General features: G+C 43.6%; 1 protein-coding gene across 4 annotated transcripts in view; it reads left to right on the top strand.

The window, feature by feature from the left end:
- PLEKHG1 (pleckstrin homology and RhoGEF domain containing G1) overlaps window positions 1–26,256 on the top strand; it is a 362,060-nt gene that overhangs the window by 156,690 nt on the left and 179,114 nt on the right. The window contains exon 1 of one of the 4 annotated variants that reach the window (XM_069769143.1): window positions 14,248–14,332. The exons of the other annotated variants lie outside the window; for them this stretch is intronic. Coding sequence (XP_069625244.1) covers window positions 14,323–14,332 — 10 coding nt within the window. The 5' untranslated portion in view covers window positions 14,248–14,322. Of the gene's footprint in view, window positions 1–14,247; window positions 14,333–26,256 lie in introns of those variants that run through there. 4 annotated transcript variants of the gene reach the window in all.

Here is a 26,256-nt window from a genome sequence, read left to right as displayed (position 1 = left end):
CCCCGTTTTTTGAGATTGAGATATAAATACTGTTAAATAGGGCCTGTGCTGTGCGTTACTATGGTGTATGTAGTGTACCCTGATTCCCCATGTATGCCGAGAAATACATTACCAAAGTCGGCGTTTTCGCCTGTCAATCAGGCTGGTCTGGTCAGGTGGGCGTGTTCACAGCGTTCTTTTCTTCCCCAGGTTTCCGTTGGTGGCGTAGTGGTGTGCGCATGTCCAAGGTCCGGATTCCCTGTGCCCACGTGAAGACACAGCGCGCGATCTGCGCTGTCATTCCTTTCATCGGTGCGGGCGGCCATCTTCCTGGGGCCGCGCGTGCGCAGATGTAGTGCTCTGCTGCACGGGGCTTCAGGAAAATGGCCGCGGGATGCCGCGCGTGCGCAGAAGAGATCGCGGCGGCCATTTTCCCAAAGCCGAGATGCAAACTCGGCTTTGGGAAAATGGCCGCCGCGATCTCTTCTGCGCACGCGCGGCATCCCGCGGCCATTTTCCTGAAGCCCCGTGCAGCAGAGCACTACATCTGCGCACGCGCGGCCCCAGGAAGATGGCCGCCCGCACCGATGAAAGGAATGACAGCGCAGATCGCGCGCTGTGTCTTCACGTGGGCACAGGGAATCCGGACCTTGGACATACGCACACCACTACGCCACCAACGGAAACCTGGGGAAGAAAAGAACGCTGTGAACACGCCCACCTGACCAGACCAGCCTGATTGACAGGCGAAAACGCCGACTTTGGTAATGTATTTCTCGGCATACATGGGGAATCAGGGTACACTACATACACTATAGTAACGCACAGCGCAGGCCCTATTTAACAGTATTTATATCTCAATCTCAAAAAACGGGGTGACAGGTTCCCTTTAAGTAACTAATCTTTTCATCCATGGCCTCTTTTATACTTTTTCTTCTGGGTTTCTGATGATCAATAATAAGAAGCAAGCACGAGTTGTAACAAACTGTTTTTGTTTTGCTTTTATGATGCATAAAGTGGCAATGACAGGCGCCTGCAGTGATACTATAAACCTCCCACTGTGATCACTGATTGCTTGCCCTGTCTCCCTGAATAGACAATTACTTCAGATCTTACTCAAGCAGAGTGCCTTTACAGGAAATGTAATTTACTAAGTAGAGCATTTCATTATATTAACCAATAAGGTGAATGCTGGAAGGCACAGTGCAGTGCCGCAGACTCCTCCATTTTCATCTTACTTCATTCATTGCAGTGCATTTTTAACAATACTCGTAATAGAAATATTATATCTATCGTCCAAAGCTATCGTATTATACTTTTAGGGTTTTATTACCTTTCATTGTTATTGCCCAGGTTTAACCCCAAATTATCAACCACATGCCTTATGTTAAGATGCTTCATAAAGCATCTCTTACTTAGCTAAAAGGGATCTGTCTCCAAGTTTTTGCTATGTAATCCGAGAGCAGCATAATGTCCTGATTCCAGCAATGTATCGCTTACTGGGCTGCTTGGTGAAGTTTTCATAAAATCCCTGTTTTCTCTGCTACAGATCTAGCAGTTCTCTGAATGCTGAGCCATGCATAACTCCTCCCACATTACAGATTTTTCAGCTTTCTGTTTACGCTGTGTATAGGCAGAAAGCTACCAATTAGTAATGGAGCAAAGTTATAGGGATCAGGAGGACTACATTTCACAAGACAATTATCCCGGTAGTGAAAATTTCCTTCTGATAAAACACTGATTTTATTTAAACTACAAGGCCACATGAACACGGGGAGTATTTGGTGAGTTTTTCTCTCTCAGTATTTATAAGCCAAAACCAGAAGTGGTGCATATGTTTCTATTATAATTTTCCTCTCATTGTTCCACTCCTGGTCTTGTCTTATAAATACTGAGGTAAAAAACTCACCAAATACTCAACGTGTGCATGTGGCCCAACGAGCAGTCTACTAAGTGATGCATCACTGGTATCAGGGTCTCTGGACCCTACATCATTGCTGATCTAATTACCGTACATAGGAAATAACTGCTGACAGATTCCCTTTAATGTTTGTGTGGGTAGTAGTATTAAAGTGTTAATTACATAGGAAATAACTGCTGTCAGATTCCCTTTAATGTTTGTGTGGGTAGTAGTATTAAAGTGCAAAATCGGACATGCGTGACCAACATTGTCACTCCGGTAATACACAGCTTTCTCAGCTCCCTCCTACTCAATGCTTTCTCCACTCTGCTCCTCCTCATAACAGGCCGTTCAACTGAGCTGCCTCTGGGAGTATTCTCAGCACTGCTACTTCTTCCTTCTCTCTATACCTGGCTATAGGGAGGTACAGCGCAGCCAGACACTGCAGAAATTTAACTCTGCTGTGTCCTGCAGTTTTTTGCTTCCCTGGCCAATCCAGCGCCAGCAGGGGATTAGGCAACTCCTCCATCTACACCTTGCCTGAACGGAGGTCCCTAGCTGCAGTTCCTTCCTAGTATTCGATCTTAGAGCATTCCTGTTTTGACTCTCCCGTTACTAACCTGGCTTGTGTACTCGTTTTGCCTGTCCTCACCGCCCCTAACAGAAGCTTCGTATTCTGAACCTGTGCTGCCCACTCCAACCTTGGACTTCCTAACCTTGTCTCTGGTTACGCCCTCTGTGCTTCGCATCTGTGCCTCTGACCTTTCGGTCAGCTTCTTCAGATCTGGGTACTGCCCTGTAGTGGCACCTGGTGATTACCGTAACGGTCAAAGCCTAACCTCACCATCAGAGGCTCTAGTGAGGACCAGGTAGCTACTTAGCTACACCCCTCCAGGGTAAGCCCGGTCAGTGTTGCAATGAGTCCACACCCACCGCCATCACAGACATGTCCCCTGACCATCAGTTATTGGCACCGCCCATACACATATGACCGTCTTTTGAACCAGTCACTATCGGCGATTTCGGATGTCTTTATTTTAATATGCATAGGGCCTTAAAATAAGTAATGTAACAAAATTAAAGAAAAAGTGAAAAAGATTATACATTGCTCCCTAAAACATCATTCATGCACCTTAATTGCATTTTTTTTAGTTTAGTATATGGTTTATACTCCGACATATGTATTTACATTGTACCCAATATCTCAGCTGTTAGACTCATCAGTTTGCACAATGGCCAGCCTTCTGGTAGATCTGTTTATATAGGCCAACTGCCTTGCTGCCAAAAGGGTGTTAAGTTCTTCACATTTTTTAAGCTGCCTTTCCCATGATAATGAATGTACAAGACTTGAGTCCTTTTATCCCTTCAGGTGTCCTTTCCTGGCTTGTACTGTATATGTACCTAATGATCTTGGTCATTATGGGTCTGCATATACAAAATACTATTACGGTAATTGATGGAACAACTGTAGCGCTCTATGTGCCATATGTTTTACAACAGCAACATAGTCTCTGACAGCATATTTTAAAAGACTTGAAGTAGAATTGTTGTTGTACTTGTTTATCCACCGACAAGATATTCAGAGGCTTCTATATATGTATCCTCCGTGGAGGCTTTTAGTAAGCAAGATGGGTAGTGGGTGATTCTCTTATGCATGTAGATACTGAAAACGAACACTTAAAGCAGAGTAGTGAAGGAAGAGCGTAGAAGTTAACACGAGGCACAAGCTTGTCAATTACAAAGAGCACAGATCTTTATGGTTGCAAAAGCTGCTGTACACACTTATGCTTTCAACTCATTGGAGCTACACTCTTGATTGTTACAAGGTGCAAACCTATGTAGGCCTTATGTAGGACTATAGTGACAGTTTAGGGGTCTTAGGCTTACTGTGCAGAATAATTTTCCTTCAATCCCACCGGCCATCAATAATGCAATTGTGACCACTATACGCATAGCAAATTGTTGTCACTCCCTGTGGTACTATTCACTCTCTCTCTCTCTCTCAACTGTATCTGACATCTCATGTCTTGGCTGGACCTCTTCTACTAACTCTAACCTTTGTGGCACTCAAAAATGTAGCTCCTAACCCATTAGACAAGTTGGAAACGTCTACCCTGCCTGGCAATTTCACCATCAGGACTTGGTGCTTAATGGGTTGTGCATCTTTGTTAGGCCACGTGCACGCGTTGAGCATTTTCGTAAGTTTTTTTACTTCAGGATTTGGAAGCCAAAACCAGGATAAATACAGAAGTGGTGACGTGTTTCTATTATACTTTTCCTCTGATTGTGCCTCTCCTGGTTTTGGCTTACAGATACTGAGGCCAAAAACTCACCAAATACTCAACATGTGAATGTGGCCTTAGACAGTGTTCTTTTTTCAGTTGTATCACTCCCACAAATGTCACAATATCAGCTTGTTTTTGTAGCCTGAGTTCCTTCTTTATCAAGAGCAGTGTAGCACCATGCTTGGCTTCTACACATGGACTATTTAACCAATGACGGGCTGCAACAGCGTACTAGCTGATAACCCAAATAATATCATAGCCGAACATTGCTGTATACCTCAGCATATAATTAGCATTTGCTGCCATCATTATTAATTCTAAAGTGAAAGTTGGTTGCAACAAAAAAGCCATAATATATGGAGCAGAAAAGCATGAGGGCATCTCAACATCATTTTCCAGGACACTAAAATACTATACATTTCTAATACAATGAAAAAACTGCAAAAAGTGGTTGTATAATCACCCGCTGCTCTCTCCATTGTCCAGACGTCACTGAGAAGAGGAGAAGAACGGCGCTGGACACCGGAGAGAGCAGGGGTAGGTGAGTAAATAAATATCCTCACACTACATTACATGCATTTATACACACATATTTAATGAATAAAAAAACAGTTCCATCTTGTAAAGCTATAGATTCATTGTTACAGGCTAGAAACCTCTATGACAAGACAAGGGGGCATACATTGTGATAGAAGCAGGTGAATATATCCTTACCCAACTAATAATGATGTCAAGTTGAGTTGAACAAACCAACAGAGGAGAAAGGGTGCAGTCAACCTAAACAAGAAAAACAGGTCCTTACCTGATCATATAGTGGCTTTTAAGAGCTCTTATGACACTATTACAATGATAGTATAATAGTTATTTGTAGAGGAGTACTTGGATACTAACACATGGACAATCACAACTCTAAGAGATTAGAAAAATCTTCACCATGGGCGATACATTTCTCACAAATATTTGGGAGAGCCATAGTGTCTTCCATATTTCATAAAAAAAGGAAGCAGGGAGGCTTTAGATCTGGAGGATCTTCCCTGCATCCCACTACTAGGATTCAATCCTACTTCTGGCAGAAACTATACAGCTCTCACATTGATCGTTCACATAATTGAAAGCAAAAGTAAAATGCTAATAACATTTTTTCATTGTCTTCGACAAATAAAAAGCAGGGGATCATTTTATAGGGAAATTACAGTATTATGAGAGATCTGATAAAAATTTTACATACATTTAAGTTGTGTGGCTTTAATGTTATTAGTGCCTTATGTGTGGTGACTTTAAAGCTAATATTCCCAACTAAAACCTCCAATTTACCAATCTAACAGAACCATTAGCTCTATGGAGATGGTTAATTTTACTTATTTTCAATCCATGTTTTAGATCACACCCTCCCATCTTGGTCCATGACAAGGCGTCATATTCTGTCACTTCTTCTGGTCTGGAGCCTTCTGTTGCTTCAGTGCAATCACAATGGTCTATTAGATGACAAGACTGTGATGCCGCTAAGACAGGAAGTCTTGTCATTTGATACAATAGATGCAGACAGGAAGATCTCTTTTAGAGCAGAAGGGGCATCCCACAGGAAGATGACTCCAATCATCTTACATTACCTTGATAAAGTATTTCCTTCCTACACTAGGTCAAAGCCAGGTTTTGGTTTTGTCTGTATTGTTGATATATTCCACAAAAGCCATTAGAAGACATAATTCTGACGAAAACCCCGACAGAACCGGTCACTGTTTTGAGTCACTTCGGACACTGGCCTTCATTCAAACAGTGATTGTTTTTCAGACATGCAGAAAAATATTTTTTTTTCCAAGAAAAAGAAAAAACAGAAATGCACTCACCGGTCTCTTGTGCGATAGTCCTTTATTCAGAACATGTGCAGGCACACTTGGGGAGAATGTGGACAAAAGACGACGGCCGTTTCGCGCTTCCGCCCTTCTACGGGTCTCAATATTTTTTTTTGTACATCTGAAAAAGATGATAACTACCAAAGTAGAATGATAGACGGTGTCCAAGATGATTATCAGTCTCGTAATAGTCAATGGCTCCATCAGGGCTACTGTCAGAATCTTGTTCATTGGGGATTCCAGCCAAAACCCAGACACAGAGTTCAGAGGATAGAACTGTGTGTCTTAACCTTGCCTCAGATGTCTCATTGTCCATCTGCTGGTCCCACCATACCTGAAGAGCATGCCCAGATTTATGGACAGTCTAAAAAAGCCTAGTTGTCCACCCTAACTGTGACACATTCCTTATGCTCCATCAGTGGAACATGGGTGATTTCTAGTCATAACCTGTTCTCAATGAGAAGTGCTAAGAAACACACATTCACACTCATCCTATGTTATTTTAGTCATGCTTTCAGATGACAAGTATAAGAAGTGCTACTTGTGAGTGGTGTACTTAAAAGGTGGGGTAGCGGGTATGTGACATAGAGCATGTGCTCCGAGTGCTGCCACCAAATGAAGGCCGCCTCCACCGCTCACCTTTCCAGTATGTTTATATAAGGCTTATTCAGCTAAATGACATAAGGCAAAACATTCTTGCAGTGTAATGGAAGGCACCATATGGTCGAAGAGCTGGCTCAGTGCGGCATAAGCTTCTTTTGCGGTGGGTTACAATATAAGAAAGTAGTGTAGTAACGGTGCTGCAACATTCCATCATTTTACAATAAAGTGAAGCTCGACCTTGGGACGTCTTTAACCAAATAATATTATCACTTAGATAAATATTTCAATTACCCCGATTGCAAATCCAACTCCACATGGACAACTTTTTTAATCATTTTTTCTACTTATTTATTGTACGTGTTTTCTTTTTCCTGCCAGGCAGTTGATCTGCTTTGGTTAATGACTTACTTAAAGGGAAAGTGTACTTCCCATATCCTCTTGTGCTATGTGCAAAAGGACTAGTAAACCTGCTGCTATGTAGTCCTTCCTATTCATGAGCTCTGTATAACCCCATCCACAAAATTGATTATCAATTTTCTGCCTATGCCCGGTGTACAGAAGAGCTGCCAACCAACGGGTTTATGCGGAGCTCAGCATTTAGAGAACTGGTAGATCTGCACCAGAGAAAACAGTTACATGTTCAATAATTATCTAAAAACTGGTGCACACAAAACCATCACCAAAAGAAAAATAATATTTAATAGAAAAGACCATAGGGGGTGCCTAGCACTCTTTTGCACCCTGCCTACCAGCGGAGTCTATATTTTGAGTGGTCTGGGCACTTTACCCTGGGCACGTTATCTTGAGGGTACCTACCCTATGTGCTTGTGACCCTAAGGACATCTGATACCACCTAAGCTAAGCAGCAGTCATTAACAAGGTGTGTATTTACTCCTGATGAACCTTGTGTAGAGGGGAAACGCGTTGAGTTCTATCGTATATACATGTTGTGTGGTACATTGGACCCTTTGGGGCATGGTTGATTTTTGATATTGATCATTGGATTCTCTCGGGTTGGGACCACTTTTTAACAAGGGCCAAATTTTTTTCATCCTCATTATGGATTTTTGTGTGATTTACCATGATATTTAATAATATTACTGTTTTATAAGAGAATAGTTTGTTAATACTATTGCACTTTGAATATATTAACAACCATAAGCCCATTTCTCTGGCCACTATTTTTGGCTACATTTTTTTAGCACTCAAGCACTTTTTTGATAGTCCCTTTGAATGCTGTTTTATTAGGGTCAGCATTGGGACAGCCGGCGAGGAGTGGGGGCACCACATATCGTGAATAATTTATGGTGCCAACCCCCGCTGTGAGTCAGGGTCACAATGAAGGCTTACTCATATCCCGTGGATCATAACACCCTAATTTAATCAACCACATTGTTATAACGCTCCTGTTTTTCCACCCATTCCCTATAGGGACTATAAGAGTAGAAGGGATAGCCAACGGTGAGCTTGGGCGCCAGTGCGCAGGATCAAGGGTGCCAACCTCCACTGGAAGGCAGGGTGCAAAAGAGTGCTAGGCCATTAAGGTCAGGCACCCCCTAAGGTCTTTTCTATTAAATATTATTTTTCTTTTGGTGATGGTTTTGTGTGCACCAGTTTTTAGATAGATTTAACAATAAAAGAGGGCGCCCTCTGCTGGTTGTCCTCATATGAACTCGAGCCAGGGAGCTTTCTAGGAAAGTTCCCACGATCTAGGAACAGCCAGCAGAGGGCGCCTCACTGCAAATGACGCTAAATATAGGTCATTGACCTACTTTACCTTCATTCGCTGGGGTTTTGCAGGCAGGAGTAGCGCTGCATTAACAGAACTCCTGCCTGCAAAATATTTTAACCCCTTCAGATGGATTTACATCGTTGGACCTTACAGATCCTCGGAAGGTATGTATATTCTTGGTTTATTTATTTTTTTTATTTACAGATCGAGGGTCTTCAGTGAGTGGATTGAGAGTAAAATAAATTAATACAACAACCTTTGTGTTTTTTTCATTAAATTATTTTTTAATAATGTGTGTGTTTTTTTTTTTTTTTAACCCTTTACTAGTATTGGATTAATAATGGATAGGTGTCATAATTGACGCCTCTCCATTATTAATTTGGCTTAATGTCACCTTACAATAGCAAGGTGGCATTAACCCTTCATTACCCCATATCCCACCGCTACACGGGAATGGGAAGAGAGTGGCCAAGTGCCAGAATAGGCGCATCTTCCAGATGTGCCTTTTCTGGGGTGGCTGGGGGCAGATGTTTTTAGCCAGGGGGGGGCCCAATAACCGTGGACCCTCTCCAGGCTATTAATATCTGTCCTCAGTCACTGGCTTTACCACTCTGGTGGAGAAAATTGTGCGGGAGCCCACGCCAATTTTTTCCGCCATTTAACCCCTTAATTTACTAACTAGAACGGCCAAATTTTGCATAGACACACTACTAACATTAGTAGTGTGGAATATGCAAAAAAAAAATGGGGATATGAGATGGTTTACTGTATGTAAACCAGGTCTCATATCATGTCGGGTTTTAGGAAGGAGAAAGCAAAAGCCGGTAATTGAATTATCGGCTTTCTGCTATATCGAGCTGGATGAAATATTAATATATCTATATATATAATTGTCTAAGGGTTTTTCCGTCTGTCTGTCTGTCTGTCTGTCTGTCTGTCCTAGAAATCCCGCGTCTCTGATTGGTCGAGGCCGCCAGGCCTCGACCAATCAGAGACCGGCACAGCATCGACGTAGAAATCCCGCGTCTCTGATTGGTCGAGGCCGCCAGGCCTCGACCAATCAGCAACGGGCACAGCGACGATGATGTCATAAAGGACGTAGACATCTCACGTTTCTGATTCAGCGATGGGCACGGTTTCGACGTAGATATCATAATGGTTGCCATGGCGACGATGATGTCATACAGGTTGCCTCGACCAATCAGTGATGGGCACAGTCTGCCGCGAATTCTGGAATCATCATTGTCCATATACTACGGGGACATGCATATTCTAGAATACCCGATGCGTTAGAATCGGGCCACAATCTAGTATACATATATGTGTCTACTGACATTATATATATATATATATATATATATATATATATACAGTGGGGCAAAAAAGTATTTAGTCAGTCAGCAATAGTGCAAGTTCCACCACTTAAAAAGATGAGAGGCGTCTGTAATTTACATCATAGGTAGACCTCAACTATGGGAGACAAACTGAGAAAAAAAAATCCAGAAAATCACATTGTCTGTTTTTTTAACATTTTATTTGCATATTATGGTGGGAAATAAGTATTTGGTCAGAAACAAAATTTCATCTCAATACTTTGTAATATATCCTTTGTTGGCAATGACAGAGGTCAAACGTTTTCTGTAAGTCTTCACAAGGTTGCCACACACTGTTGTTGGTATGTTGGCCCATTCCTCCATGCAGATCTCCTCCAGAGCAGTGATGTTTTTGGCTTTTCGCTTGGCAACATGGACTTTCAACTCCCTCCAAAGGTTTTCTATAGGGTTGAGATCTGGAGACTGGCTAGGCCACTCCAGGACCTTGAAATGCTTCTTACGAAGCCACTCCTTCGTTGCCCTGGCGGTGTGCTTTGGATCATTGTCATGTTGAAAGACCCATCCACGTTTCATCTTCAATGCCCTTTCTGATGGAAGGAGGTTTGCACTCAAAATCTCACGATACATGGCCCCATTCATTCTTTCATTTACCCGGATCAGTCGTCCTGGCCCCTTTGCAGAGAAACAGCCCCAAAGCATGATGTTTCCACCACCATGCTTTACAGTAGGTATGGTGTTTGATGGATGCAACTCAGTATTCTTTTTCCTCCAAACAAGACAAGTTGTGTTTCTACCAAACAGTTCCAGTTTGGTTTCATCAGACCATAGGACATTCTCCCAAAACTCCTCTGGATCATCCAAATGCTCTCTAGCAAACTTCAGACGGGCCCGGACATGTACTGGCTTAAGCAGTGGGACACGTCTGGCACTGCAGGATCTGAGTCCATGGTGGCGTAGTGTGTTACTTATGGTAGACCTTGTTACATTGGTCCCAGCTCTCTGCAGTTCATTCACTAGGTCCCCCCACGTGGTTCTGGGATTTTTGCTCACCGTTCTTGTGATCATTCTGACCCCACGGGGTGGGATTTTGCGTGGAGCCCCAGATCGAGGGAGATTATCAGTGGTCTTGTATGTCTTCCATTTTCTAATTATTGCTCCCACTGTTGATTTCTTCACTCCAAGCTGGTTGGCTATTGCAGATTCAGTCTTCCCAGCCTGGTGCAGGGCTACAATTTTGTTTCTGGTGTCCTTTGACAGCTCTTTGGTCTTCACCATAGTGGAGTTTGGAGTCAGACTGTTTGAGGGTGTGCACAGGTGTCTTTTTATACTGATAACAAGTTTAAACAGGTGCCATTACTACAGGTAATGAGTGGAGGAAAGAGGAGACTCTTAAAGAAGAAGTTACAGGTCTGTGAGAGCCAGAAATCTTGATTGTTTGTTTCTGACCAAATACTTATTTTCCACCATAATATGCAAATAAAATGATAAAAAAAACAGACAATGTGATTTTCTGGATTTTTTTTTCTCAGTTTGTCTCCCATAGTTGAGGTCTACCTATGATGTAAATTACAGACGCCTCTCATCTTTTTAAGTGGTGGAACTTGCACTATTGCCGACTGACTAAATACTTTTTTGCCCCACTGTATATATATATATATATAGACAGTATATATGTTTTTTTTTTTTTTTATAACACATGGATCCCTTGTATAGCCGTATGTCGGTTTTGCAAGCCTGCGATAAAAACACGCATTACGGCTGCCATACGGATTACATACGGAGGATGCCATGCGCAAAAAACAGTGACACACCCTGCCTACGGAGGAGCTACGGACCACTATTTTTGGGACTTTTCAGCGTATTACGGCCGTAATATACGGACCGTATTTTCATACGCTGAGTGTGAAGCCGGCCTTATTGTTTCTGTATTTGACTTTGACAAAACATACCGGTAATTTGCGGCTTGCATGCATTTTTAGCGCAACAGAAATGCAGTAAAAACGCACGTTTTTTTTTACCTGCAGATTTGGCGCATCTAATCCAATTCTTTGGGGAAAATTCACGCATAAGGCTACGTTCCCACAATGAGTTTTTGGTGACTTTTTTATGCTGTGGATTTTCGAAAAAATTGTAAGTAACCTATTTTACTTAATGGGTGCAGAAATTGTTCAGAAAATCTACATCAAAAACTCACCAAAAGCTCATCATGGGAGCTCATATTCATCTGTGTATAAATCCGACAAGAGCAATCCAATAAAAAAATCGAGTTGCACTCCGACCATTGTTATTCACCGATTCACTGTTCATCTGTGATTTTTTTTTTCTCCGCTCGGATCGGACTGAGAAAAAAATTGCAGAATGCTGCGAGTGGCTGCTTATATCGGGTGAGACTTGCCAATGCAAGTCAATGGGTGAGAGAAAAAAAAAATCACACGCCACATGGACCGTGCGCCGTCCAATTTTTCCGCACACATCTCATAGGAAGCCTGACATTTCATCCAAGTACAACGTGACTCAAGAGAATAGAATAGATAGAAAAATGTCAGTGACATATATAATTAGTGTAGTGTGGAGTTTACTATACATGTATTTAGCTAATAAATCTACAATTAAAAAAATAACTTGGCGTCCCCTTTATTTTTAATAACCAGCTGAGGGAAAGTAGACAGCTGTGGGCTGGTGTTATTATTCTGGGTGGGTGGGCCATTTATATGGATACACCTAAATAAAATGGGAATGGTTGGTGATATCAACTTCCTGTTTGTGGCACATTAGTATATGAGAGGGGGAAAACTTTTCAACATGGGTGGTGACCATGGTGGCCATTTTGAAGTCAGCTATTTTGGATCCAACTTTATATTTTCCAAAGGGAAGAGGGTCATGTGACACATCAAACTTATTTAGAATTTCACAAGAAAAACAATGGTGTGCTTGGTTTTAATGTAACTTTATTCTTTCATGAGTTATTTACAAGTTTATGACCGCTTATAAAATGTGTTCAAAGTGCTGCCCATTGTGTTGGATTTTCAATGCAACCCTCTTCTCCCACTGTTGACACACTGATAGCAACACCGCAGAAGAAATGCTAGCAAAGGCAAACCTAATAAAAACAGAAAAAAAATTAAATTAAGAGAAACTAAAAACAATTAAAAACTGCATGAACCTCCCTATACACATAACCAATGAAATATTATAAGATGCAATCAAAATATACAATAGCTAGTATAGATAGTAACTTATTCAATAAATACCTAGTACAACCACCATTCAGGATGACATAATAAATAAATGTTTAATAGCAATGCAAGAAAATATAGTAGTGAATACCGAAGAGCTATTACCATATTGACAATGTATTTCTCCATCCTGGAGCCAGAAACATTAAATCTAGTCATAAAAGAGATACCAATGACTGAGTGTCGAGCACAAGCTGCCCCATGTGTATCACCCTCCAAATATGGCTTCCTCAGGGGTCAGCACTGATCTGTGGTTGTCATGGATTCATGCGGATTTTGCAGTGGATGTGCAGCAAAATCCATAGCCGTTTTTCCATTAATATTCACATATTTTAATGCAGTTTTATAAAGCCAGAAGAGAATCCAACATACAGGGGACATAGAAGTATTTTCCTTAATATTTGTCACATTCACTTTTGGCTTTTGGTGGAAAAAAAAACTGCAAAAAAAAAAACTGCATTGAAAACGGCCTGTGTGATTCCAGCCTAAAGCACTTCACTGCTTAGGACACAGGGACCCAGCAGTCAGTGCCTCCTTTACAAACATGAAGGGCGGCAATGAAACCCCAGGCCATTATCCCTGATTGCTTCCACAAACAGCTATTAAGTGCGATGCCTAATTGCTTTTACTGATGTTAACTCTCTAATAAAACCAAGCTATTAATTCACAGGGAGTTAATCGATTATAAATCTGCATTATGTTAATGAGCCTCCTTTACCTTTAGGGGCAAAGCGCACTTTTTAGCCATTAAAATAGAATTCCTTTTTTAGAGTGTTGAGTGGAATAGAAAAAGGCAGGACAATCAAGTGAACCCTTTCCCTTTCTAACATGTGTCGCTTTGTGCTGGAACAATGGTAGAGAGAGGTTTCCACAGAGATTATGGTTTGAAAAGTGAGCATGTCGCCTAATGGCTGTTGTCATAGGCCCGGGCTGACAGACATAACACCATTGGCTAGGCCTTCAAGCCTTGCATCTCACAGCTCAATGTGCCGCATTGTTCATCTCTTAGAAAAAGTTCCTGGGCAGCTACAAATATGTCTAGGCTGGGCGAGAGAGATGGATTGGGAACTGGCAGCTTTTCTTAGGGGTGGGAGGGATAGGCCGGGGGAGGGGAGGCCTGACTATTCACTTTTACAATCTCAAACAGGTTGGGTATCTTTTCACCACTCATATGGTTTCTGCTTGTCTTGTGGAGAGTTCCTCCAGGGGGATTTGCCTATGTTGGTCTGAAGAAAGCTGAGAAGACAGTCGAGCTGTTCTAAAATCCTCGTGGAATGTTAAAATTGACTCCGTTTTTACTATAAAGCACCTGTGGCTGAACTACCTAGCGATATGAATGTATAGACACAATGCAAGGATAGCCCCTTGTTAGAAGACCCCATTTCTGATCTGACACCAAAATGCCTACAGGTGAGTAGTGACTTATTGTAGGAGGGCGACCTAGTTTTTGCACCAGATTGCACTTTACATTTTTCTCCTTTTTTATTTTTATTCTTCTTTGTAAATGTTATAGTCTTATGTTTGGACTACAATTTTGACAGTTTTTTGCTCTCGACTCTTGTCGAAGCAATAAAAGATTGCCAAGTATGAAAGTTGTGGACCCTTTGTTAGCTGGCTTCTGCCCTATCCCATTGTAAACTGAAAAGGAACACGTTTAATGGGAAGAGGTCCGCCTTGGAGTTCCACTTCTTATTTTTGGATATAAATTGAGATTTTGCCCTTTTCTAGACTATGCGCTGGCGCCCTATGTCTGGCGCCTGTTGTGCATAATTGTCATCGTTTTAAAGATTAGCTGCAATAATCTTTTGTAGCAAATGAGGAGTAATTATTTGCGCAAGCATTCAAGGATCCTGTGGCTTCTGAGCCATCGTAGCCTCCTGCAGTGTTTTAATTAGAGACGTTTGCAGGAACATTTCTGTTCATTTGCATTTCTATCGCCCGGTTGTACAATTTGCTCCCTGGTCCTTATTTTTTCAGTTATGTAGAAAGACTCTATGGAGCCTACTGTCAGCTATAATAGTAAAGTATATAGAGCATAGTACTGGTCTACGGCCACTACTACCTATAATACAGATGGGTTTGCAATAATGTTCTATATCATTACTTTTGCTCACTTATTTAGCACCATACTCCACAGCACATTACAAACATTATCATCACTCTCCCCATTGGAGCTCACAATATCAATTCCCTATCAGTATGTCTTTGGAGCGTGGGAGGAAACCCACACAAACACGGGGAGAACATACAAACTCCTTGCAGATGTTGTCCTTGGTGGGATTTGAACAGAGGACCCCAGCACTGCAAATCAACAGCGTTAACCACTGAGACACCATGCTGTCCCTATCATTCTATTATGTGTGGTTTTCTAAAATGAATGAAGAACCTGTTATAGTAGAGCTGAAGCTGTTTTCTTTTTGTTTGTTTTGTTTTTTAAACCATGTTCACATTGTGCTTTTGCTGTATAGCTAAGCAGATGAGTTTCAACTATTTTCATGCGGTGTCTGCAAGGTGGAGCGCTCAAACATCAAAATGCTCATTGACTACAAAGTCAGCAGCAAAATCCACATGGAACACATGAAATGTTACTGCAGAAAAAAATGCACATACTCTTAAAGAGTTCATTTTTTTTTTGTTGTTTCTGTCCTACACCCTCCTGGCTCCCACCCGGTTTCTATCACGTTTTATAGTGGTCTGCTATGGTGGTGCCAGGTTTTGCCTCCTGTTAATCACTTTACTGCTTGCTTTTCACCTCTGTTCCTCTGCTGGGTATTTCTCCCCTATTTATAGCCATGACTTTACTTTGATAGCTTTTGTTTAGACACTTTAGAATTGAGTGTTAAAGGGTGGGTTGTTTTTTCCATCCATGCCCGGTTGTGCTTTGCAGGGGCTGCTGTTTTGATTCTTGTCTGTTTATATGAACACTGTCCTGTTCATAGAGTACCATGGCAATCATGCAGCATTACATCTGTAATGTCATGTGCCTTATTTTCCACTTATCTTAATTATTCACAATTTAACATTGCTATAAAATGCTGCGCAACATTCTCCATTTACCCCTGCCTTCCCAGAAGAAATTGTGTACCGTCACACAATAGACTGATGCTGTCTGTTCTTGTCATTTTAGTTGTTGACCAGGGTGGCATTTTTCTTACATCTACTCCCATGGTTATGGGCTATGCCTCTAAGAATCCAAGTACCGTATATGTCTTAGTATCTAACAGGGGCATAGATTCGGATGAGGCCACTATGAGGGCGCAGTTAGACAGCCATATAAATCAGAGCGAGATTGGAACCCAGTGCACGGACCCGAGCATGACAGTTGTGTACTTGCATAGAAATACGTGAAGCTGTCACGCTCGGGCCGCAGAGTTGCCGACCAGTCTGTGCACTGATTTCTCTCCAATTTATATAACCGTCTGACTGTGCCCGATTTATCAAAACTAGCCTTTTATACTTAAAGGGAAGTATCACCCCTCCCCCCCACAGGCGTTTGAAACTAAAAGAGCCACCTTGTGCAGCAGTAATGCTGCATTCTGACAAGGTGGCTCTTTTAGTTATTGGTGCTGTAAATGCAGAAATAGTCCGTCTTGTAATTTGTCGGAAATACCTGTCTTCAGTCCTGGAGGCAGGTCTTCCCCCCCCCCCCCCGCTGCAGACGCCTCAGAGCCGTCACTCAAGTCTTCTCGGCGCCGGGTGCCGCCTCCTCAGCGCTGTTTTGAAATCACCCGGCGCCTGCGCTCTTTTGTCATGCCTTGGGCAGGCGCAGTGAGCGCTGCCCGTCTGTCCTCATATGCAGTTTATCTGACTGCGCCTGTGCGGCCGCCCTACCTGTGCCCTCAACAGGGCAGACAAAGTACGCCTGCGCCGGAGCCACAGCGTGAAGACAAGAAGAGGACGTCATCGTAAAAAGATAGGAGGCCCCGGACCGGACTGCGACGCCCATCGGACCGGACCGCAGCGGGACCGCCCCTGGGTGAGTATAATATAACCTCTTTTTCTCATCTTTCAGGTAACATTGGGGGCTTATTTACAGCATTCCAGAATGCTGTAGATAAGCCCCTGATGCTGATGGGCTTAGCTCAACTTCGATTTTGGGGGTGACAGGTTCCCTTAAAAAAAAAAAAAAGAAACATGCGCAATTTCTCGATACCGCTAATGTCTCCTTTTTTTGTGATCTCAGGTCGGTAATGGCTTATTTTGTGCGTGCCGAGCTGACGTTTTTAATGATACCACTTTTGTGGAGATATGTTCTTTTGATTGATGTGATTTTGGCTTTTTCATTTTTTTTTTTTCTCGCTACGCCATTTAGCAATCAGGTTAATCCTTTTTTTTTATTGATAGATCGGGCGATTCTAAATGCTGCGATACCAAATAGGTGTAGGTTTGATTTTTTTTTTTTTTGATTGGGGCGAAAGGGGGGTGATTTGAACTTTTCAATTTTTTTAAACACTTTTTTTTTTTTTTTTGGCATGCTTCAATAGCCTCCATGGTAGGCTAGAAGCTGGCACAACTCGATCGCCTCTGCTATATAGAGGTGATGCACAGATCACCTCTATGTAGCTGAATTAGGCTACGTTCACATTAGCGTTACGCTAATGTGCATCGCTGTTGCGTCGGCGACGCAGCGGCGACGCGCCCCTATGTTTAACATAGCGGACGCGTGTGTTTTTTTGTTAGCGTTTTTCGACATGTGCGTCGTTTGACGCTAGCGTCGGACGCACGAAAATGCAACAAGTTGCATTTTTCGTGCGTCCGATTTTCGTCAAAAAACGACGCACGCGTCGCAAAACGCAGCGTTTTTGCGCACGTTTTTGGTGCGTCGCGTGTTGCGTCGCCGACAAACCGGCGCGCAACGCTAATGTGAACGTAGCCTTACAGCATTGCTATGTGCACCGACTACAGGGTGGCGCTCACAGCAATCAGTCATCAACAACCATAAAGGTCCCAAAGAGGCCTCTGGTTGTGATGGCAACGAACCGATGACCCCTGATCACGTACCTGGGTCAGCGGTGCGTGTACTTCCGGCAGCGCGGCTGGCAGCGCTTGATAAATGCCGCTGTCAGTTTGACATCGGTGGATCGCTATTCCACTCGCGCCCATTGTAGGCACATGTCAGCTGTTGAAAGCAGCTGACATGTCGCGGCTTTGAGGTGGTCTCACCGCCGGAGCCCACCTCAATGCGGGGGATACTGCTAGCTGAAATACTATTCCGTCAGCTGGCAGAAAGGGGTTAAAAAAAAACTCCCGAGTGTATCATGACATAGAAACATAAGAACATTTTTGAATTAGGGTAATGTAATATTTGCATGTAGCTGAGCAGTGGGTCCGCAGTCACTGATGGGGCCTTGGCATCACAGTGTGACGCTAGCAGTAGTAATGTGTACCGTAGCCATAGCGTCACCACTGCAGCCTGAAAAGAAAAAAATGACACAGCGGCACTAGTGCGGTGTTGAAGCAGTGCTGAAACCCCTTTAATTGATTTCTTAATACATTTTTTTAACTTATCCATAGTCATGTATTTTTTTTTGTGTTTAATTCCTGGGTTCCAGGTCTACTTGAAAGGGATCCGCAGGATTTCACCACGGAAACTATTTATATGCGCATGTCGTTATTTCAAAGGCAAGTCAGGCAAATAGGCTGACAGATCTCACATTGCCAGAGAAAGCGCTGCCTGAGCCCCAAGCTCAGCACTGTGCATGCATATTATGGAGGAGCCAGTGTCGCTCGTACAGTGTGACAGCTGGCCTCCATTGCCTCCTATCCGTGGCCGTTGCTTGCTTCACTGGTGTCCCCAGAAGTGTAGCGCGTGACTTCAGAGGTACTTTAACCTTACTCTTAGTTCTCTGAATACTGAGCTCCGTATAACTCCACCCACGGTGCTGACTGGTGGCTTTCTGTGTACACTGTGCATAGGCAGAAAGCTGCCAGTCAGTGATGGGGGCGGGGTTGTTCAGAGCTCAAGGATATGGAGGACTGCACAGCTGCAGGTTTACTGGTCCTCTAGTGATAAAATCATTGTTTAATTAGCAGGAGATTATCAAAACTGCGATAAGCAGCCCAGTAAGGGCCCCTTCACATTAAGCGACGCTGCAGCGATACCGACAACGATCCGGATCGCTGCAGCGTCGCTGTTTGGTCGCTGGAGAGCTGTCACACAGACCGCTCTCCAGCGACCAACGATGCCGGTAACCAGGGTAAACATCGGGTTACTAAGCGCAGGGCCGCGCTTAGTAACCCGATGTTTACCCTGGTTACCAGCGTAAAAGTAAAAAAAAACAAACACTACATACTTACCTACCGCTGTTTGTCCCCGGCGCTCTGCTTCTCTGCACTCCTCCTGCACTGGCTGTGAGCACAGCGGCCAGAAAGCAGAGCGGTGACGTCACCGCTCTGCTTTCCGGCTGACCGACGCTTACAGCCAGTACAGGAGGAGTGCAGAGCACAGCACCGGGGACAGACAGCGGTAGGTAAGTATGTAGTGTTTGTTTTTTTTTACTTTTACGCTGGTAACCAGGGTAAACATCGGGTTACTAAGCGCGGCCCTGCGCTTAGTAACCCGATGTTTACCCTGGTTACCAGTGAAGACATCGCTGGATCGGTGTCACACACGCCGATCCAGCGACGAAATAAAGTTCTGGACTTTGTTCAGCGACCAACGATCTCCCAGCAGGGGCCTGATCGTTGGTCACTGTCACACATAACGATTTCCTTAACGATATCATTGCTACGTCACAAAAAGCAACGATATCGTTAACGATATCGTTATGTGTGAAGGTACCATAAGTGACACATCACTGGAATCAGGGTCTCTCTCTACGTTATGTTGCACTCAGAATAGGTGGCAAAAAACTAATGAGAGATTCTTTTTGAGGCTATGTGCACACGTTGTGGGTTGTGTGCGGATTTGTCCGCACTGATTCTGGTAAATCCGCACTGCGGAATTACCGTGGATTTACTGCGTTTTTTCCGCGGATTCCACCTGCTGTTTTACACCTGCGGATTCCTATTGAGGAGCAGGTGTAAACCGCTGCGGAATTCTGCACAAAGAATTGACATGCTGCGGAATAAACAACGCAGCGTTTGCGCCATGCAATGTTCCTCTGGGAATATAAATATGCAAATAGCCTCTTCAGAGAGGATGGGACTTAAACTCTGATGTCACCTATTGGATGTAGCAATCCTAAAAGTCAATATTAACTCTTTGAGCCTTGCCACATGACTTAAGGCCCCTTCACATTAAGCGACGCTGCAGCGATACCGACAACGATCTGGATCGCTGCAGCGTCGCTGTTTGGTCGCTGGAGAGCTGTCACACAGACCGCTCTCCAGCGACCAACGATGCCGGTAACCAGGGTAAACATCGGGTAACTAAGCGCAGGGCCGCGCTTAGTAACCCGATGTTTACCCTGGTTACCTTCCTAAAAGTAAAAAAAACAAACAGTACATACTTACCTACCGCTGTCTGTCCCCGGCGCTGTGCTCTGCACTCCTCCTGTACTGTCTGTGTGAACACAGCGGCCGGAAAGCAGAGCGGTGACGTCACCGCTCTGCTTTCCGGCTGACCGACGCTCACAGCCAGAGCAGGAGGAGTGCAGAGCACAGCGCTGGAGGACAGACGGCTGTAGGTAAGTATGTACTGTTTTTTTTTTTTTTACTTTTAGGATGGTAACCAGGGTAAACATCAGGTTACTAAGCGCGGCCCTGTGCTTAGTTACCCAATGTTTACCCTGGTTACCAGTGAAGACATCGCTGGATCGGTGTCACACACGCCGATCCAGCGATGTCCACGGGAGATCCAGCGACGAAATAAAGTTCTGGACTTTCTTCAGCGACCAACGATCACCCAGCAGGGGCCTGATCGTTGGTCGCTGTCACACAGAACGATTTTATTAACGATATCGTTGCTACGTCACAAAAAGCAACGATATCGTTAACAATATCGTTATGTGTGAAGGTACCTTTAGGATAAGAAGCCAAACCAAAAACTCCATTTGCAGACACATGTTTGGGGGTTTTGCCCATCCTATGTGCAAAGCATGAGATCTGACTTGGCAATGTGAGTGTCCTCTGACTGGGGAGCTAAGGGAAAAACGCTTCTCCGTGTGTAGAGCGTTAAATGGTCGATATTGACTTTTGGTACTGCTGTCTCCAATAGGTGGCGCTAGAGTTCAAGTCTCTGAAGAGGTTATCTGAATATTTATAGGTGTTAAACTTTATTAATGAAAATACTTATCCGACATGCCATGTTTCAACTACTTGGGATACTCTGACAATGGCTTTCAGTCTTGTTGCATGTCTCTTAAAGTGCAGAAATAAAGGAATTTGGCACAGTTTCCAATGTCTAAAATTCAATGATCAATTCAATATTTTTTATATTGTATGATAGAAACTGCTGAACCAAGCACTCATGAGAGGAAATGTTAATGGAAAGTAATCATTAGTTAGAAACCAGAAATTAGATCTTCGGACAAATCCTCACACTCTAGGAATTGCCTGAACATTAGGGTCAGTTTTGTGAGATCTGGCATTGCCTTTAAGTAATATTCATTGTTGAGTAATGTGCCGTCAGGATTGTCACTGTCCCCAGGTGTTTTTGCTTTATGTGGGCTCTTGACAAATCTATAAGGTCAGTCTCTTTAAGAGCATTATCAGGTACTTGACTCTAAAATGTTCTTGATCTTCCAACTACTTGATAAGTTGGTCCTTGTTTTAAGATACCCGTCCGGTGCTAAATTGACAGTTATAGACCTGTAGAAGGAAATGGTGCCCTACTGACAATTACCGTAAGTGTATGGATGTCTAAATCTAGTAACATAGTTATTAAGGTTGAAGGAAGACTATAAGTCCATCTAGTTCAACCCATAGCCTAACCTAACATGCCCTAACATGTTGATCCAGAGGAAGGCAAAAAAAACCATGTGGCAAAGAGTAAAGGTACCTTCACACATAACGATATTGTTAACGATATCATTGCTTTTTGTGACGTAGCAACGATATCGTTAATAAAATCGTTGTGTGACAGCGACCAACGATCAGGCCCCTGCTGTGCCATCGTTGGTCGCTGAACAAAGTCCAGAACTTTATTTCGTCGCTGGATCTCCCGTGGACATCGCTGGATTGGCGTGTGTGACACCGATCCAGCGATGTCTTCACTGGTAACCAGGGTAAACATCGGGTAACTAAGCGCAGGGCCGCGCTTAGTAACCCGATGTTTACCCTGGTTACCAGCGTAAAAGTAAAAAAAACAAACAGTACATACTTACCTACCGCTGTCTGTCCCCGGCGCTGTGCTCTGCACTCCTCCTGTACTGGCTGTGAGCGTCGGTCAGCCGGAAAGCAGAGCGGTGACGTCACCGCTCTGCTTTCCGGCCGCTGTGCTCACACAGACAGTACAGGAGGAGTGCAGAGCACAGCGCTGGAGGACAGACAGTGGTAGGTAAGTATGTAGTGGTTGTTTTTTTACTTTAACGATGGTAACCAGGGTAAACATCGGGTTACTAAGCGCGGCCCTGCGCTTAGTAACCCGATGTTTACCCTGGTTACCGGCATCGTTGGTCGCTGGAGAGCTGTCTGTGTGACAGCTCTCCAGCGACCAAACAGCGACGCTGCAGCGATCCGGATCGTTGTCGGTATCGCTGCAGCGTCGCTTAATGTGAAGGGGCCTTAAGCTCCACATTGGGGAAAAAAATTCCTTCCCGACTCCACATACGGCAATCAGACTAGTTCCCTGGATCAACACCCTATCAACAATTGTGTTTTATTCCTTGGCTCTATATGCGCAGAAGCTCCACGCCCCTCCGAACATTTCTCAGTAATATCGCTGTCTATAGACTGAGGAGTCCAGAATCGGTAGTCACTAGGTATTGGTGAAACATCTCCGCCACAGAGGTTCCTAGTTGGCACTACAATATACGCACTGGGTGGTTATGCATTTCATGGATCTCAAAATTACCACGAGCTGTCATTTGTGGCTTTTATAATGTCAATAGGGGCAGCACGGTGGCTCAGTGGTTAGCACTGCAGCCTTGCAGGACAACATATGCAAAGAGTTTGTATGTTCTCTCCATGTTTGCGTGGGTTTCCTCCGGGTTCTCTGGTTTCCTCCCACATTCCTAAGACATACTGATAGGGAATTTAGATTGTGAGCCCCATCAGGGACAGTGATGATAATGTCTATAAAGCGCTACGGAATATGTTAGCGCTATATATAAAAAAAAATGATGATTATGTTAACTCGTATGTGCCCCGCTTGAGAATTTTGTCTTTTTTTTTTTTGTTATTAGACCATATATTTTGTTTATTGACTCCTTCTTGACCCTTTCTATCAACCTTGCCACATTAGTTGTCAGTGAAAATCATGCCCTTCTTAAGGTCCTCCAGCGTAAGTACTTTGTTCTGTAGCTACATATTGAACTTTGACCCCTCACAAATGGTCTTGTTTATCTGTTCACGCTTTATACAAATTTCACACATCAGATGTCACATTTTCACCCATCTCCATGTCGGTATGGCTTCCAACTTGCAAGTCTATGTTATATTATAGGCTTCGCTCCTAGTTGTTTGGAATAGATCAATAATAACCAAATTGTATTGATATTACAGTGACTTTGGCTGCACTTAAGGCTCCTTTTACACTTGCCGTGTTTTTTGCGGCCTGTTATTGCGAGCCTTATCTCCGCAATTTTTATGGTCTGCTGCAATAACGGGCCGCCAAAAACTTGTGGATTGCTTTTTCCAGGTTCCCAATACTATACCAAAAGTATTGGGAAAGAAAAACGGAGGTCCGCAAAACCGGAAGTCACGGCGCACCGCAAAAACAACCTTCCGCTGTTTTTGCGGCCCCATTGATTTACAATGGGGGCCATGTCGGTAAGCCGTGAAAAAGATCGAGCAGGCTCGAACTTTTTTCATGGCCGTAAATACGGCCATTCGGCGCATGGCACGTCGTGGAATTATTGCGGCCCCATAGAAATCTATTGAGGCCGCAAAATCACGGCAAGTGTAAAATAAGCCAAAAACTGCAACGTTATTGGGAATTCTTGTTTCCAGATAAACTTGCAGATGGAGATGAGCAGATCGCTTTATGCAACCTTGGTCCACAGTCCAGGTCATTACACTCTGGCCATTGACAGGAGCTGCAAGAATTTCCTTACCCCCAGGGTCTAACATATGATTAGCCACACAGAAGACATCATGCCAGGCTAGTAAATCGAACACTGTCTGGAGGAACCTGGAAGCTCAGGAAATTTTCACCGTTCCTGTCCACGGCCAGAGATCGCTGAGCTGGACCGGGGTTGAGTGAAGCACTCCGAACATCTCTATTTGTAACATCAGGTTTCGGATCATCCAATGATCCATCAAAAAGCTCATTTGTTGGGTGAAATGCCCTTTTGACTTGCTTAAAAAAAATCATGTTCTCAGCAGCACATTGTCCTTTGTAACCAGGATCTGTGCTGCTGGGAACAATGGCGGCCTATGCACCCGGTTGGCCAGGCTAAACAGGCTGTTAAACAACCACCTGTCGGCAGCAAACATCAGCTGATTGGTTGTTTAATGCCACATTGGGCGATGTGCGGCTTAAGCCAACATTAATCTATGTGCATGCCCACTTATACAGAGTTTGAATAGATAATATAAGGCCAGATGCAGACGAGCGTAGATTCTCTCATCCGAATCAGGCTGATAATGCAAATCACACTCTAAACAATGTGATCAGAGTTTGACCTGCTCTCTCTGATGGGTAGAAGATGGAGAAAAAAAAGTTTCCATCTTCTCCATTCTATCAGTCCCTGGAAATCAGACTGCGCTCCGTTGTCATCCAAATGCAGTCTGATGTTTTTCATTCATTTATTGAATTCCATGGCCGAGTGTGATCCAAATATCCGATCAAGCTTGGGTATGCTGCAAATTTTTTTTTCCTTGGATTCACTGTATCCGAGGTCAAAATTGGACATGTGCGCGGCCCTATGGAATATCATAGGTTTGAGACAATCCCAGGCTTTGCACTCAGAAGGAGATTACGCTCATCTCCACCTGGCCTAGATCAGATGATTGGGTTTGAAAGATTTGGAAATCCTGGAACCTACCATATTGGTGGCTTATTGATGCACAAGCCTCTAAAAATTCTCCGCATCCATTATGCCCAAAATCTATCTACCAATTAACATCCCCTATGCCGCAGCTGTAGTATTATGCATCAAAGTATCGGGATCAAGAAGACTACCTGTATATTTGTAAGGTTTATTCTGCAGCTTTCCTCGTCGGCCATATCATGATGTCAGGCCATCAGCAGATGATGCTGTAGCGGGTTTTTGATTGCCACATATACCTTTCAGAGAAATCAATCTTTGTCGGAGTTGAACTTTCCAAATAATTTGCTAACCACTGGCTCATAAGGGCGCAATTCGCAGTCCATTAAGCTAACCTACATGTTGGTACGTGGGAGTTTTATCTCGCAGCCAATGCAGGGATGGGTATAAACTTCATAGCTGGAAGAGACCGTTTTCTCCAAAAACAACGGGGACTAGACAGACTTCAGAGCTCAATGGGAGGTGAACTAGCGCCATTTGTTCACCGCTGTTAGATGAATACTTGTCCCTATAAACCCTTCACGGCCAGATTGTTGCAGACTGTTTTATGAGCCGTTCCTATAGCAAAAGGCAATTGTTTGTTTTTATTTGAGAGCTTATATTTGGAGGCTCGGGGTTACAGAATTAGCATATGGTCATCACTAAGTGCTACTATCACGACCCATTTGCTTTTTCACCATGGAAGGAATGGATGACTGACGGATGATGTGGGTTGGTTTTAATGGATCGGCTCTTCCTACTTTGCGGTTGCATGTTTATACGAAATCTCCTGCAACAAGCAAGTGCTGCATTGCAGACAAAGCTGCAGAACCGAGTACGGGCGGCACATGACGTCAAGGTGACCTTGGTTAGGCAACAAGAACCAGGATTTTTTTTTTTGTGACTCCTGAATGATTCATTTTATTCTCATGAGTAATGGTATCTTTCTGAACTTATATTAATGCAGCACTAGACAATACAGCACACAATATTAACGACTAAATTAGAAGAATTTGGGTTCATACTTTTTAACCTGTTCCCAAAAGCATTGAAGATGGGAACGAAAGCAGTCGTAAACCAGGCTGCAGTGTACTTATGGCCCCCAATGATGTCAAGAAGAACTTAAAGGGAACCTGTCACCTGAATTTGGCGGGACTGGTTTTGGGTCATATGGGCGGAGTTTTCGGGTGTTTGATTCACCCTTTCCTTACCCGCTGGCTGCATGCTGGCTGCAATATTGGATTGAAGTTCATTCTCTGTCCT

Source organism: Ranitomeya imitator, chromosome 5 (assembly GCF_032444005.1).
Source record: "Ranitomeya imitator isolate aRanImi1 chromosome 5, aRanImi1.pri, whole genome shotgun sequence".
NCBI classification, from domain to species: domain Eukaryota; kingdom Metazoa; phylum Chordata; class Amphibia; order Anura; family Dendrobatidae; genus Ranitomeya; species Ranitomeya imitator.
The sequence above is the reverse complement of the archived record's forward strand: the minus strand, read 5'-3'. Positions and strand labels throughout refer to the sequence as shown.